Source organism: Pelodiscus sinensis, chromosome 2 (genome assembly GCF_052426305.1).
Source record: "Pelodiscus sinensis isolate ZL-2025 chromosome 2, ASM5242630v1, whole genome shotgun sequence".
Lineage (NCBI taxonomy): Eukaryota > Metazoa > Chordata > Testudines > Trionychidae > Pelodiscus > Pelodiscus sinensis.
This window is the reverse complement of record NC_143053.1, coordinates 107,589,948-107,606,668: the sequence shown is the minus strand read 5'-3', so window position 1 is coordinate 107,606,668 and position 16,721 is coordinate 107,589,948. Positions and strand designations below refer to the sequence as shown.

The 16,721-nt window shown below is 44.6% G+C and overlaps 1 protein-coding gene and 1 long non-coding RNA gene across 10 annotated transcripts in view; one reads left to right on the top strand and one right to left on the bottom strand.

Annotated features, from left to right (window-relative positions):
• KIF13A (kinesin family member 13A) overlaps window positions 1-710 on the bottom strand; it is a 194,156-nt gene extending 193,446 nt beyond the window's left edge. For 5 of the 9 annotated variants that reach the window (XM_089776364.1, XM_089776367.1, XM_089776366.1 and 2 more), the window contains exon 1: window positions 290-710. In XM_089776364.1, the coding sequence (XP_089632490.1) occupies window positions 290-579 (290 nt within the window). In that variant the 5' untranslated portion in view covers window positions 580-710. The remainder of the gene's footprint in view (window positions 1-289) is intronic. The other 4 variants (XM_075921170.2, XM_075921173.2, XM_075921174.2 and 1 more) reach the window with 2 other exon arrangements.
• LOC149525318 (uncharacterized) lies at window positions 708-16,490 on the top strand. Its single transcript, XR_016348838.1, has 3 exons — window positions 708-1,005; window positions 5,406-11,927; window positions 12,511-16,490. It is a non-coding gene; the product is annotated as an uncharacterized LOC149525318 (long non-coding RNA).
• The last annotated feature ends 231 nt before the right edge of the window (window positions 16,491-16,721 follow it).

Here is a 16,721-nt window from a genome sequence, read left to right as displayed (position 1 = left end):
CCGCAGCTATTTGGAGGGCGTTTCTCCAGACAGCCATGGGGGGGGGGGGGGACCCGGGAAGGGGGGCCCTGCAGGCTCCCCCTGAAGTCCACCTGCTAAGGGAAGGTGTGTGCAGGGGGGAGGTGGGAGACGGGCAGCACTTGACGTGCTGGGGAAAGCGGGGCTCGCCCCCGCCGTGGGGTGTGACAAGAGGCGCTTCAGCCGCCACCCTCCAGTCCAGGGAGGAGACTGCAGGTTGTCGCGGGGCACGGTGGGTGGGGGGGCCCAGCCCGGCCCTGGGCGCGTTTACCTCTGCGGTTCATGGGCCGGACCCTGACGGCCACCTTCACCTTGGTCTCCGACATCTTCCCCGGCGGCGCCCAGCTGCCTGCGCGACGCCGCCGCTGCTGCCGGGGGGCCGCTCACAGGACCAGGTCGCTGCCAGCCCCGCGCTGCCCGCGGCGAGGCGCAGCCCCAAGCTCCATGCCCGCGGGCGGGGAAGTGGCGGGGGGGGGGGGGCGGCGGCTCCGGGCTGCTTCGCTCCCTCTGTCCGTCCGTCCGTCCGACTCCGCGTCTGTCCGCCTCTAGCCTCGTTTGCATAACAGCTCCCGCCGCCCCGCTGCCTCGCGCTGCCTCCGACCCGCGCCGACCGCCATCTTCCGACCGCAGCCGCGGCCGCCGCGCCGAACAGCCCGCAGCAGCCTCCAGGAGACGGGCGGGTTAACGGGGGGGGGGGGCGAGGAGGGAGAGGTTCTCCGACAATAGCCGGAAACAGCCGAGTATCTTCGGGGCAGGGAGAGTCGAACGGAGCGGCCCAGGCTAAACCCCGCCCCTGGCTCAGATTCCCCACGCCCCCCTCCAGCCGCCGGGGCCACTCGCGCAACCTTCCCCGCCCCCTGCAGCCATCCTCAGCGCATGCGCACCGGGAGCGACGAAGTCCCGAAGAGCCGCCTGCCCTCACTTGGCCGGCTGCGGCGCGCGTGCGCGCGGGGAAAGGGAGACGCGTGAAGGAGCCAAGCGAAGCAGGTGAAGGGCGCGTGAGAAGCTGCGGGGGAGGGGAGGCGCTGAGCAGGCCGGGGTGAGTGGGCGAGCGCAGGGTGGCAGAGCAGAGGCTGGGGGAGGGACCGCAGAGAGCAGACCCCTTCTGGGCAGGAACCCCCCCCCTCCCAATGAAACCCCAGGCCCCCACTCACAGATTGTGAGATTGTGCGGGCTTTGACTTTGGAGCTTCTTTGGCGTCTGCCTGAAGAGTGGAAGGATCATCTGAGGCCAGGTGAAAGCTCCCAGGGGTCTGGCAAGTGCAGGGTAAGGTCAGGCAGCAGGAGTCGCGAGCCCTGGGAAGATTGCAGTCTTTGCGGGGATGAATACGCTACACATTGGGTCGCAGTTATTGAGGCTGACTGTCAGCATTCAGTTTAATAAAGTCTGAAAGTGCATGTCCCCACTAAGCACATTTGGTCCAGAGAATACCTCCCCTCTACCTTGGCTACTATCCACTCTGACAGGACTCTCACCCACACCGCTGATAGAGGCAGCAGCGGGGAGGGGAGGCTGGTAATAGTGTAGTCGATTAACTGATAAACAAAAGCTTATTAGTTAATGCTTTAGGCTAGATGCATTTCCCTCCCCCCACTCCTTTGCCAGTAAATTTTTTAGCAGGCTGGTCAGCAGCCTGACTCTGTCCTGGCTTGTGATGTGTCTGGGATCTACCCCTGCTGCAGCTCTACATTTAAAGTGTATTAGGAGCTGGGTGGGCCGGCAGCCCAGCTCAGTTCTGGCTTGCACCAGGTCTGGGAGCTCAGCCCTCCCCTAGACAGGGTCTTCTGCCACCCTGCTCTGCTCCCTCTTTATCAGCAGAATATACACCTAGAATCGAGATGTTAAAATGCGTGACATTTTCAGCAGTTACACATTTATAATGATAAATAATAATAATAGGCATTTACTTGAATTTACACATTTTAACATCCCTATTCTGGGTATATTTTGCCAGCCACCCATGACACATTTACTTTCCTCCATTGCTCCTTGAAAGCACTGGCAAACAATCATTTTGCACCCTTTTAACCCTTGTTATCACTGCAGATGCCATAGCATGGCAAGCATGGACCCTACTTAGGTGTACACTGTTGTGTCAAGCAATGCAAACACCTCACCTGTTATGCTACGTTTGTCTAGAGCAGTGGTCACCGACCAGTAGATCAGGATCCATCAGTAGATCGTAGAGCCTCTGACAAGTGATCCTGACTGGTTTGGCCAGGAAGCTATCAAATGCTGAAGCTTCAGTTGCCCCTCCACCCACAGTCATGCTGCTCCTGCCATCTGTCTTGGGACTGCCACCCTGTGAACCTCCTGCTTGTTGAGTAGAGTATGGGAGGAAGAAGAGGGGGAGTGCTGATGTCAGGGTGTCCCTCCTTCCCCCACTTCTGTATCCTATCTCAACACAGAGAGGAGCCATTGCTGTACATTCCAGCTGCTTTCAGAAGTGGTGCAGGATCAGGGCAGGAGTAAGCCTCCCTTAACTCCACTGCTTCACCACCCAGAAACGATCTCAGTTAACTGGTGCCCAACCAGAGTCTGCTTCCTGAATCCCTGCCCCAGTCCTGAACCCCCTCCTGCTCCCAACCTCCTGCCCCAGATGTGAGCCCCCCCTCCACCCAAACTCCTTCCCAGAACTTGCACCCTGAAACCCCTCCTGGACCCCAATACCCCACCCTGAGCTAAGCCCAGAGCCCCTCCCACACTCCAACCCCTTGGCCCAAGACCAGAGCCTGCACCCCAATCCCCTACCCCAGCCTGGTGAAAGTGAATGAGGATGGGGGAAGAAGAGGGATGGAGTGAGCAGGGTGAGCCTCGCAGAAGGAGTGGAGCAGGAGCAGGGCCTCTGAGAAGGGGTGTGAAGGAAATGGGGCAAGGATATCTGGGTTTGAGGTAGATCTTACATTGCACTTATATTGAAAAAGTGATCTTGTGGTTAAAAAGGTTGGAGACAATTGGTCTAGAGCCTAACAAGGAGCCACCTGTAGCAAGGAAGAACGTGGGGAGGCTACAAACAGAGAGGTGCAGGAACTCATTGAATGGAGCCATCAGCCTGTGCTGGTGACAGTCGAGCATATTGATACTGTGGAATACCAATTATGGTGCCAAGAAACAAACACAGACAGTCAGACCACGTAATTATATAGTTTGGGATGATGATCTTGGCTTCAAAACTTTCACATGCATAAAGCCACTTTCATGGAACTTTGCAAATTGCTTTCCTCCATCCTGAAGTGCAGCAGTACTAAAATGAGACCTGCTCTGACAGTTAAGGGAGCAGCAATAGCCCTGTGAAAGCTTGCAACGCCAGTCTACTACCAGTCAGCCAGGAATCCGTTCAGAGTGAGTAAATCTACAGTTGAGTTGATGTGATCCAAGTAGCAAGGAGAATCAATACCCTTCTGCTAGGAAGAGTAGTGACTCTAGGAAACATGCAGGACATAGTGAATAGCTTTGCTGTGATAGCGTTCCCTAATTGTGGTGGGGTCTACTTAAGAACGGGGTGACGGAACCCCGATCTAGCTGCGCGCCCCCCCAGCAGACCGCCGAGACGCGCCGCGGCGGTCCCGCCACCCGCGTCCTCCGCGGCGAGAAAAGCTGCTCCGCGTCTCCCTGGTCTGCTGGGGGAGATCCCCCAGCAGACCAGGGAGACGCAGAGCAAGGACGCGGGCAGCAGGATCGCCGAGACGCGCCGCGGTCCCGCCGCCCCCATCCTCCGCAGCGAGAAAAGCCTGGTCTGCTGCGAGGGGAGGGTGCAGCTAGACAGAATGCATATCCCTTTTTTGCACCAGCCCACCTTGCCAAAAAGTACGTAGTTCTCAGTGGTATTACAGGCACTAGTGGATCACAAAGACTGTTGCACCGACATCAACCTGGGATGGTCAGGAAACGCGCATGATGCGTGCATCTTTAAGAACTCCAATCTTAGCTTAGCTTTATCCTCCAGAGCCCACAGCGAAATGTCCCTGTAAGGGCTCCCCATAGGTCAGCCCTTGCCCAGCCAGCTCCCAGGGAGCACTCTTACTCTACTTATGCTACATCAATGACATCTTCATTATATGGACCTACGTGTAAGAGACCTTTGAAGAATTTCACAATTCCCGAACTGTCAAAATGGGTCCCCATCTGGAAAAGGTTGGGAATTGCTGCTCTATGGGAAAGAATTAATGAACACACATCAGATATTTGAAAAGACAACACACAAAAACCTGCTGGAGAACACTTTAATCTTCCTGGACACTCACTGATGGATTTCCAAGTAGTCATTTTGTCACAGACCAATTCCACAAGCCAAATACACAGAGAAGGGTTGGAATTTAACTTCATTCAGAAGTTTAATTCTTATACAAATGGTATGAATTGGGATCTTCCACATCTTAATGACTTAAGCAACCAACCAGACAATGAAGGTGCTAATGGTTCTTGATGTCTGTGTAGAATCTGGTGTTAGTCATCTTCCTTTCCAAGTGCAAACTAATGGTTCTTATCAGCCTCTTGTAACTATTTAGTCCAGTGGTCCCCAACGCGGTGCCCGTGGGCGCCATGGCGCCCGCCGGGGCATTTGTTTGCGCCCGCCGACAACCTGGGCTGCCCTCGCCACGCAGCACACTGGAGGCGCCGGCCCCAGGCACGTGACACACACCGGCGCGGTGCTCAGGCGGCCCCAGCGCCAGGGCACATGCGGGCGTGCGGCTCGGGCGGTGGCGCCGGCCCCAGGCCCACGGCACAAGGCACTCGGGTGGCCCTGGCCCTGGGGCACCTGCCGGCGCCGGGTGCAAGGGCTTCCCCGCCCCTGATGTGCCCCAGGACGTGCGGCCCCGCCCCTGGGCGCCCAGCGCATGAGTTGCCCCGCTCCCAGGCACCCGGGAGTCTCTATAGGTTGGGGGCCACTGATTTAATCCTTAAGGTGCTACTAGACTATTTGTTGTTTTTTAAGTTTTTCCTGTTACAGACTAACTCAGCTATCCCTCTGAAACTTATTTACTTTCTGCTTCTTTTTTTTCCCTTCTCCCTCCCGCTCTCCTTCCCTTATTTATTCTTGGATCTGGACTTCCAACACTCCTTCCATGATACCATCTACATCAGGGGTTCTCAAACTTTGTGATACCATGACCCCCTAAAATGCTAAGTGAATTTGTGACACCCCACCCTCATTGCCCTGGGTCGCTTCCTCCCCTCTTCTCACCAGACTCCTTGCCCTCCTGGGGTTCCTTCAAGGCGTTTGTGGTCCTCAACGCCCTTCCTCCCTGTAGGCTCCTTCCCCCCATCTCTTTCTCCTCTGTGCCTCTTTTATGCTCCACATCCCTTTGGTTTTTTGTTTGTTTGTTTGTTTCTCTCCTCTCCTCTGCCTCCTCCTCTGACCCCAATGAGCCCTTATTTACCTCCAGGTCCTCTGCTCTGACCCAATCCCCCAGCCTGCTGCCTGAGGGACCCTGCCCTGTCCCAGCTGAGGAAGTGTTCGGTCGCCCAGCAACCGTGCCCCCGGCCAGCCTCCCCGCATACGTTCCGCCAGCCTCACTCTCCCGCCGCCTTGCCTCCTCCTGCAGCTGAGCCGTGCTCCTGGAGTTCCACAGCCCCAGTCACTCTGCACGGCTTGCCTGCAGTTGCCTTCCACCACCCTGCTGCTCTTCGTGGCCATGGGGAGAGGGGTCACAAGTGAAAAAACGAATCTAGCTGTGACCCCCCTCTACGTTGCTCGCAACCTCCTTGGGGGGTCATGACCCACAGTTTGAGAAATGCTGAGCTACATGTTTTGTTAGTCTTTACGGTGCTATTAGAGCAGTGGTTCTTAACCTGGGGTGCACACATCATTTGGGGATGTGAGATACCCTTTCTGGGGGTGTGAGACGTGCCAGATTTTTATGATATATCTTAGGTTTAAAGAACTGACTGACCTCAACAATTTTTAATAAGGGGTACGAGAACATATTTTGAGAACCAAAGGAGTGCAGGGTTCAGTAAGGTTAAGAACCACTGTACTAGAGTATTTGTTGTTTTTTAAGTTTTTCCTATTCAAAATAGTAATGCAGCTGATGATTGCTTATTTAGATACCTTTAAAAAATGTCTTCTTTTAAGTTAACTGGACAGGTCAAAAACATACAACCTTTTAACATTGAGCATCAGTAGGAGAGAGTACCATTTACTGAGTTCAGATATTAAAAAATGAGATATTTTTAATTCCCCTCGAATCATTAATATACCTTCAATATTTAAGACCAATGCTAATTAGTTGAGTATAAAAAGTGTTTGAAGTTATTAAACCTCTTTTTTCATTGTTTTTTAAAGTTTAAATGGTTAAGGACTTGGTCCTACATTCAGTGGCAAAGCTCCCATTTCATGATGAAGGAACTGAGTAGGATTTTCCCCACATCCTTGTATTCCTGGAACAAAGAGCAGAATAAGGCAATTCATGTAAGAGACTTATATGCTCTCGTGTTGCTCAGAAAGAGCTTTTACATCTTCATACGTTTACATCTGTACACTTAACATGTTCAGTATGTGTGTCCTTCTTGATAACATATCTGGAATGAAGTCCTGGACTTGATGAAGTGAATGGGACTTTTGCCACAGACTTTCTTGGGACCAGAATTTCACCCTTTTTGTGTAAAGATTTTAATTCAAACAAATACTTCTGCTGCAGAGAACTCATAATTGTAACCTAGCGGGTCATTACTACTTCATTACTACAGTAATTACTTCATTACTACAGTATCTCTTTGTATCCTAATAGCATAACTTAAATTGTGCAACTGTTAAGTGTTTTACCACATTTGATTTAGACATTTTGTTTAAGGGTCTTCTACCTTTTTTTTTTTTTTTTTTTTTAAATATCAGGTCAAGTTTTTCAAGCCATATTTAGGCAGCTACATGACAGTGGCCAATTTTAAAAATTGCAGAGCCTCTCCAATGACTATCAATTTTCAATCGGAACGAGAGCTGTTCAACACATTGAGAAACCAAGCCAGTTTAGCTTAGGTGCATAAATACCCAACTTTGGACACATTAGACCTATTTTTTGACAATATCAATCTGATGCTAATTATGATTGAAACTGAAGCTAAGAAACCTGAGAGTCAATATATATACCACTTATCTTTGAAACCTGAGTTTTTTTACCACCACCACGTCTTCCAGCAACTTTTAGAAAAATACTTCTTCCTTGTAGAAAGAGGTTTACCACTGTTGGAAAAACCTCTCAATTCTTTCGACTTTCCCTGGAAAAACTCTGCAGTGTAGACATACCCTGAAGCTCTAACTTTGTAATTAGATCTGCATGAGCAGACTCCCATAGAACTCTGTATGAGTTTACTGTGGGCCCACCCGCATTGCTCCAACAGCAGGATCATGGTTTAAATTTAGACAACAAGCTATGAATGTAAGCAATAAACAGAATGCCAGAAAGGAGACACAGGTTGCAAGAACAATGTCATATGTTTCTTAAACATGTTGGGACAATTCTCTGCAGAGATAATTTGGCATAGCTTTGTTGTCTGCAATAGAGCTGTATCAGTTCATGTAAGTAGAGAAAATGACCCACTATGTTACCATTATGAGTTCTCTGCAGCAGAAGTATTTGTTTGAATTAAAATCATGTTGGGCCAAATTCATTCTTGCTGAATTTTCACTGCAGTAAACAGAGCTTGAATAAAGTTAGAGTGAAATATCTAAAATAAGAGCTTTCTTTCTTTCTTTCTTTCAAGATTTAGTTTTTATGCAATGCTTTGAAGAGGAAAAGTATGATGTAAACTTATAAAGGTATATATGAAAAAGCCATTACAGATAAGATTCATGGCCCTTCTCATTCATTATCACATATCAGAGGGGTAGCCCTGTTAGTCTGAATCTGCAAAAGCAGCGAGGAGTCCTGTGGCATCTTATAGACTAACCGAAGTGTTGGAGCATAAGCTTTCGTGGGCAAAGACCCACTTCGTCAGATGCACGTAGTGGAAATTTCCAGAGGCAGGTATAAATATGCAGGCCAGAATCAGGCTAGAGATGATGAGGTGAATCCAATTAGGGAGGATGAGGCCCACTACTAGTAGCTGATCTGGAGGTGTGAATACCAAGAGAGGAGAAGCTGCTTTTGTAGTTAGCTAGCCATTCATAGTCTTTGTTTAATCCTGAGTTAACATTCCCATGGCAAGTACAGTCACACTTCACAGGGGAAAGTAATGGTATTATTGTTAGAAGCATTTTTAGCTGTTCTTCAATTCCCTTTCCTAGCTGGCATCCTGTAGTCAGCTAATTATCCATAGGACAACCTCTAGCCTTCCTTGTGGTCCATGGACCACAGTTGAATGACATGTGGTTTAACCATTTGATTGCAATTTGGTAGGCGGGTTAAAGTACAGTCCTGACACGAGTATTGGTAGCTATTAATTAGAAGATTTTTTTTAACCAAGAACCAGGAGAAAAGGGGCTAATATTAACTGTGCAGGCCCATATGTGGGGTGGGTTGAGGGGGGGTTGTGTACAAAGATTCAGTCCTCATTTACCCAAAAAAAAAAAAAAAAAAAAAACCTCACACACAGAAATTCCATGTACAGGCCTGAGACTAGTTACAAATTAGGACTGGGAAGTTTTTGGATCTGAAATTTCTGTCACTGTGAATACTAGAATTTGGTGATATTTGTATGATTATAAATAATCCACAATCTTGGTTCCCAAAATATGGCCATTACTATACAGCTGCAATAACAGTTAGCATACAATTTTGCTATCTGCAGCTTTTCCCCCTGTGGCTAGGATCTTCTCCAAATCCTTTTATCCTTCCCTGCACTAGCTGGGTGAAGAGGGATGTGGAGGACAGAGACGTCAGTCTTCTGTTGCTCAAGACTTTAACACACAGATTTGTGGATTAAATTCTGTTGTTTCAACAGGCACAGTTCCTTAAGGCATGATGTTGCCCAAAATCCCTGGGTATGTCGACACTTCAATAAAAACTCATGGCTGGCCTATGCCAGCTGACTCAGGCTTGTTGTAGGGCTCTGGCTAAGGAGCTAATTGTTATAGTCACGTTTGATCTGAAGTGTGGGCTCTAGGACCCTGTGAGGAATGAGGATCCCAGAGCTCAGCCTGCAGCCTGAGCAGAAAGTTTACATGGCAATTAAACAGCCCCTTACCACAGGCCCAGGTCAGGTGGTACTGACCAGCTGCAGATATCTAATTTTAGTGAAGACATACCCCTGATGGTGTGTATTCACTCTCCCTGCATGCTGGGGAGTGGTTTATGCCTCCCTGATAACAGTTCCCACTTAACTCCTCTTTGTGGTGGTGTGACTGCACCTCCTCCAACACAGGACAGTATATCAACAGTACAACTTTAGCTTGTACTACATCAGATGAGACAGTAACAGCTTATTTACTGTACTGTTGACCATTCTAGATTGCCTTTTCAAATTAAAAATTGACAATAATATATACGTGTCTGAATCAGATCATGTACTCAGTTGACATTAATATGCTTATATACATGTCTGAATCAGTGGAGACTCAGGCAGTCTGGAATCTTAAAGACGTTTCCAGGTGAGCACTTTCCTTTAGGCATCTCTGAGTCAGGATTCATCATGTTCCTGTCAGACTGAAATATTTCAGTGCTGATGCTACAATTATGTTTAATACAGTTGAACTGATTAAGTATCTTGACATATTGTCTGTGCCTCTAATCCCTATACTGTTTTGCAATGGTGTCCCTAAAAGAGCTTAGTACACACAGGCAACACAATAGAAAAGGGAAATATGTGTAAAAATAGCTAACATTGAACAGCATTATAATTTGGCAGAAGATACTGCCTTTCTCCATTTACTTAAGAACAGGGGAAAGGAGTCACACTGCTTTGTGCACAAAGTTCAGTTACTGTGGGAACTGTTAAGTGCCAATGCCATCTATGGATGAAAAACAGTATCAGTGAAAAGAAACCATCTTGGAATCAGACATTTTGTTACAAAGCAGGTATTACAAGGAAGTTGTTTGCAGGCAAAGGAGGAGGTGACATATACAGTAATGTATTAAAGTTTATAACAATTTTGCTTGTTGGCAAGTCTTAAAATAAAAATAAATACATTTTAGCTCACGTATTAGGATATCTTATATTATTGTATGGGAGCCTGAGTGAAAGTGTATTAATGTCAAAAAGTAATATTTTCAGTGCCTTTAATGAGCTTTGGCTCAGACCTATAGGGTGAAAACAGGGAATTTAATGTGCCTACAGTCTTGAGTTCAGAACCTACTATTTTTTTTGCATCCAAGTTCAGAATCCTTTACTGCCAGTGAAAGAAAACACATTCATATGAATGGATTTTTGAGTCTGTATAACCAAGATGGTTGGTTTTTACTTTGGTCAGCATTTACCCCAAATATGAAAGAAGAAATAAATTAATAGTTCCTCACTTCTCTTTGTCCTCAAGAGAAAAAATATTAGAATTCAAACAGCTTGTTACATGGCTTTATCAGGAAAACTACCATTGTAGGTTATCAGACCTAATTAGCAATGTTCACCACAATGAATATGAATAGCAATCAAGGGCTTCAGATACTGTTGGTATTACAGAATTAAAACACCTAGTCTTCAAAAATTCTACCAAAACCCCCTCAAACATATTACACACATGTGCTGTACAGTATGAAGAGATTGAGGCAGGTGGTCTTGGGGTCACTGTAATAAATGTATAATCTGCTCATTTACTTTTAAAATAGCATCAAATATTCATTTTCTTATATTTGATATTTTCCCATTATTCATATGTTTACTCATTCGTAGTTAGTTGCACCATCTAATGAGAGAGAAATTTGGTTGCTCATCCCTAAGAAACAATTAACTACCCCAGTCTGTTCTTAACATTATCACAATTTAGATCAGCAGGGCAGGCCCTAGCAAATGCTGTGAAGGACAACTCTTTCATTATTCCCCACCCCAGAAAGCCCTCACTTTCTTCATCATTACTAGAAGGAATGTCTGGTATGCAAGTATGACTGAAACAGATCCCTGCAGTTCTATTGTGAACGTGAATTCTGAATTGAGAGCCCCTAGGCTCATAGGAACAGAAAGCAGGGTCCAACTTACAAATACTCTCTGGTACAATACAGTTGTTATATATGTTTGCTAAGAGCAGATAATTTCATAAGCGCTTTTCAAAATATATAAAGACAGACCCTTCCCTGAAGAGACTGCAGTCTAACAGATATTCAGTTAGCAATAAAATATCAGAGAGATATGGTTTCTGCTCTATTTGAGTAGAAAGGAAACTGATAAGTACCTATTCTTTATGATACAATAAAAATAAGTACAATATTTTATTAACCCTTTAAACTCAGTCACACTCTCCCTCTTGTTTTCCTGTCTGCTACAGAGAAAGGGTAAACTATGCCAGGTTGAAACCTGGTAGCAGATGGAGCCAGGGCTCTGCCCTACTCATTCTTCCCCCTCTTACCCAACTGCATAAGAAGGAGGCTTACTATGACTCTGCAGAGCCTGCCTGAGGGTACAGCCAGACTTGCCTCCTTACAATTGAACTTTATAAAATTACTTCTCAGTTGTGCATGCAAACAGGGGCAGCTTGTGACTATAGGTGAACTCGGCCACCGCCTAGCCCAATGATGATGTTACAGGGTGCCCGATGATTACGTCAGTCCATTGACGGCCCTGCAGGCGGGGGCGCTGACCTCGTGTTCCGCCTGGGGTGCCAGCTACCACGGCCAGCCTCAGGCCACTCCTGCATGCAAATATGTTTCCTCTTCGTACTATGTGCAAAATTGTATATCCCAGTACGATGCAGTGGATAAAGGTAATTGTCTTCCTTTGAAGAGATCGTTAAAGTCACTCATCAAAAGGTTCCATCCAAAGAAGATGAATAAATCCTTGGCTTGAATAGCAGCGGAGGAAGGGGAGAGGATTTTCTTTGTTAAAAAGTAAGTGGGTCCTGATCCAGTGTCCATTGAAGTCAGTGGAAAAAGCCCCATTAACTTAGCTCAGGTCCTACATGTATGGATACAAAAATGATCAACTCATTAAAATTAGTCTCTCCATGGAGTAACTTTAATTTTACTCTTTAAAAATGATAAAATTGCTCTCAACTGTTGCACATGCTAGCTGGGTATTCATGAAAATGAGATTAGAGAATATCAAAATGTCTAGCAACCTTCTAGTCTTATGCTCTACACTGTAAGCAGACCCTGCACAGTTTTCCTTGCACACAAGGTAGCCTGAAACATCCCTCTCCACTCCCAATAGACCAGGGCTACTCAACTTTGGAAGCCCCAGGGGCTACAATGATATTCACAGCATATGCTGAGGGTTGCAACTTAAGTGTGGTTGCATATACATGCAAATATACATGCAAATATATGCAAATAGCTTCTTTCAAACTGATGGGCATGAATACAAAGCACTTCCCACAATACCCCAGTGCTCCCAGCACCTCCTCCCTGGGGGGCTAGAAACGCCAACACCCTGTACTCGTCTGTCCCCAACCTGTCCACTTGCGTCTTTCAGTGTTCACCCCATCTAGGAGACATCTCACCATTGTGGAACTTGTTCCCATTGGAGGCCATGTTCAAACGATCCTACCCACAGGCCATGTGTTGAGCACCATGTAAACCCAAGCCACACCATGGGCCACAAACAAATGGGCCACAGGCCGCGTGGTGAGTAGCCCTGCAATTTCTTCCATTGTTACCCTCTTCAGAATTTGCAAGAGCAAGTCTTGTATTCATCTTCCACTCTCTGCCATTGAGTCTACGCCTCATCTGTTAGTTGCTGAGAACTACACATCCAAAAGTGAAGATATTCTACTGATCCACCCTTGTGCTAGATGGACTATTGTGACCCAGCCACAGGTTTGTTATACTAAAAGGGGGAAATATAATACAAAAATAAATTATGTTAAATTAGGCCTGTTCGTAGGAATTTCTGTGGGGTGTGTGTGCTTTTTTTGTAAATGTGGACTGCAAGGGTGATTTCCCCCAAATAAGTGGGGAAATCAATAGGGCCCCAGCCTTCCCCTGACCAACCAGAGCATGGGGGAAGCTCAGGCATCATGCTGCTCCTGCCTTCTCTTGGCCAGCTGGAGCATACATACTTGGGGACCATCGGGGGTGCTTTTGCCTGCGTGCACACACACACCCCCAACCAACTATGTACGGGCCTGAAAATGTGTTTGGTGAAAAATGTTTGTTGAAAAACCATTACAAAAAACATACCAGGAATGTGTACAGTATATTAGGCATGTAAGTATACAAGTAACTGTCCCAGAAAACTTAAGTTCTAAAGCTTGATCTTTGCAGTGACAATTGTGTAAGCCTTGTTGACTTCTGTGTATTTAAAGCCCCAATACTGGAGCATTTACATGTGTGGGTAGTCCTATTTGAGATACTAAGAAGTATTTATACAAATGCAGAGTGTGGGATCAAGGAGGAGTATTTATATAAATACATAATGCTGGATCAAGTCCCAACTCAGACAAATTATTGCAAAGACTTATAATAAACTTTTTAATAACATACATGTTTGAAGTATCTCAGCTCTGCAAACACTGTTGTAATATTAATGAAAACTGGAGTAAAGTTAGCAAAAGAGCTTATAATTTAAGAAACATTTTCTTAGCGAGATTTAAAATAATCTTTCTCCTTTCCAGTATTTTCCTATATATCTCTTTGGGCTTGTCTTAAGTTATCATATTGCCTCCTACACTATCTATGTAGATTACTTCTTGGATTATGTATTGTCATAGGATATTACCTTCTTCATTTTCCACTTCAGCCACACGTTACTGAGCTCCATGGAGGAGTCATTGGGTTAAATTACATGACCAGTGTTATGCAGGAGGTTTGACCAGATTATCTTGGTTCCATCTGGTTTAAACCTATGAATTATTTATTTTGGGGTACAAAATTCCAGTGATCTAGTTATTACAGAATGCCTTGGTTGATTATATAGATGTGATAGGTCTCTGCAAATGGCTTTTTTTTATTACGTTTCAAAAGTGACTTCTGCTGTACACATTTCACAGTTCCTCTATTATTACGTCTTTATAATTTCCTCAAAATAAATTCTGTTCAATATGTAGAGTGTATAATATTGCCTTACTCTCATCTGACATCCTCTGTTTAAAAATATTTAGTCCTAATTTTCCATAGTGAACAGGAACAACTATATTAATGGCAAAATTCATATTAGAGATAAAGGTTATACAAAGCCTCATGGCTAGAAACATTTTCATTATTAAGAAATGTTTAACAGGAACAGATTTTGTAATTTCACAACACATTACATTGTACAGACAAAACTAAAAATGTATGTGAAGTTGTTTTTAAATACTTTGTTTTTTCTTGAATGATTGTTTATACATAGAGTGTGTGAAGCTCAAGGGTGCTTATTTTGTGCAAAAACTTTAGCTCCTCCACATTTATCATTATCTCTTGTTACTGCCTGGGAAGTACCATAGTCTAGTTGTAAAGTCACACCTGCTCAAAAGTGAGCTGTCCAGCTGCCAAAATTCAATACTAATCTAAAGTACTCAGCCCTTATCTTGTCAATTTTCCAAACTGAAATACTTCATGCCTTAAGAATGTTTTCCCTTGAAAGGCTCTTGGGCTGTGTTTTGAATTGAGGTTGGCTTCCCTCTTATTTAATTCACTAAATCTTTCACTCCTCTTCACCTTAAATCAGTTCTCCTCTCTTCTACCCCCAAAATAATAAAATAAGGAATCTGCCCACCAGAAAGTAGTTTCACAGCAGTACATCGCTTTAGAGTACATTCCAGAAATTTGTAAAGACCATGCAGACTGGGAGAGTAAGTTGGCTCCAATTATTTAAAAATGTAACATGTGGTAGAAAGATATTAATTCACATGATTAAAGCATTTCCAGTGAATACCAAAGGAATTAATAATGACAAGATCATCAGTGAAATGTCAAAGCTCTTTCAAAATAGTAAGGCAGTTTCCAGACAAAAATATAAATGTCCCACACAATCTTCCTCCCTATTTTAAAGACATGAAACATGGAGTTGGGAAATCTGGATTCTAGTCTCAAAGACTTCCTAGGTAACTTTGGGACAAACTCTGTGCCTCAATTTCTGTGTTTGCAACATGTGGCATACAATATTTACCTCTCTGCTTACCTCACAGGGATGAAGAGGTAATTTACTAATATTTATAAACTTCTAAGATTATTGCATGGAAAATAGAATAAAGGGCACTGCATTGTCCACTCAGTTTATACTGCTTACTTTGAACAGCTCTAAAATCATCCAGAAAAAACAGGGTTGTGTTTTATTGAGAGAGCTTTCTATTGAAAACCTGTATATTTTGTTACCAATATCACTTCTCAAACATTGGAGATAAAATGCAATACAAAATTGTTGAAGCAGCCCATGTGCTATGATGATGGCAAATTTATAATTGTTAATTATTCTTTCTAACTTGTATTTTAGTAAATTAGAGTGTGATGGGGGAAAGAAAAATGACTGCATTGTTCTTTGAAATACCATATTTCTGTTTTAAAGCTTTGTAAGCATGTAATTTTGTGTGGGGAATTTTCACACCCTGACGGCTGTCCTGTAGATACAACTGTTAGACTGATTAGGCTTCCAGCAGTGAAAACCTGGACTGAGAGTCCTTGGTAGCAGAAAGTATGCACAAAGGAGTACTGAAGAGGGGGTAAACAGAGTACATGAGCCTACATCCTTTTTTGACAAAGCATAAACTAAACAACATGGTATGTTTCAATAATGCACCCGAAATGGGAATTTCTGAAACTCCTCTAGAGAAATATTTTACTGCACACACTGTAAATATACCAGAGGATATGTTTGTATGCAAATATTACATGAGATCAGGCCTCAAAATAAAACCAACTGGAAGTTGCACAGTTTGTGTGCCAGGCAAATGCACAAGATCTATCTACATGGTGGTATCCAAAGATCTGAAATTAGAGGGTAATGGGATATTCTGCAACTGCATAGCTACGTCTACATGGGCATGATTTTCTAGAAATGCTTTTAACGGAAAAGTTTTCAGTTAAAAGCATTTTCAGAAAAGCGTGTCTAGATTGGCAGGACGCTTTTCGCGATCGGGGCTTTTTTGCGGAAAACAGTACGGTGCTGTTTACACTGGCCCTCTTGCACAAATGATTGCACAAGAGGGCTTTTGCCCGAACGGGAGCAGCACAGTATTTCTGCAAGAACACTGACGATCTTACATGAGATCGTCAGTGTTCTTGTGGAAATTCAAGAGGCCAGTGTAGACAGCTGGCATGTTTTTCTGCAAAAGAAGATGATTTTGCGGAAAAGCTTGCCAATCTAGACACAACCCATGTGTTTGGAAGCAAATTGTTAGAGTATGTGGTTCACAAAGGACTGGACAAAATTTTTCTTTTATTTTAAAAACAAACCAAAAAAACCCCTCCACTGATTACTGAAATTAAAGAGTCTGGGAGAAATTACCAAACCAACTTTTAGAAAGACTTTCCATGTGCCTGTTGTGGTCTCATCTTTTAAACCAATGGATGCATAAATAAAAAACAAAAGAGAAAATCAAGAACATTTCCTTTTACCAACACAACTGATACTTTCATCTCAAGATATAGTTACTGAAAATAATTTATGATCACAAAGATTTCTGTTTATTTCTGCATGTTTCCTAACAAATGGGACAAAATTCAAATAACACAGAGGATCTTTAGAGTTCTATAGATTTTAAGTTT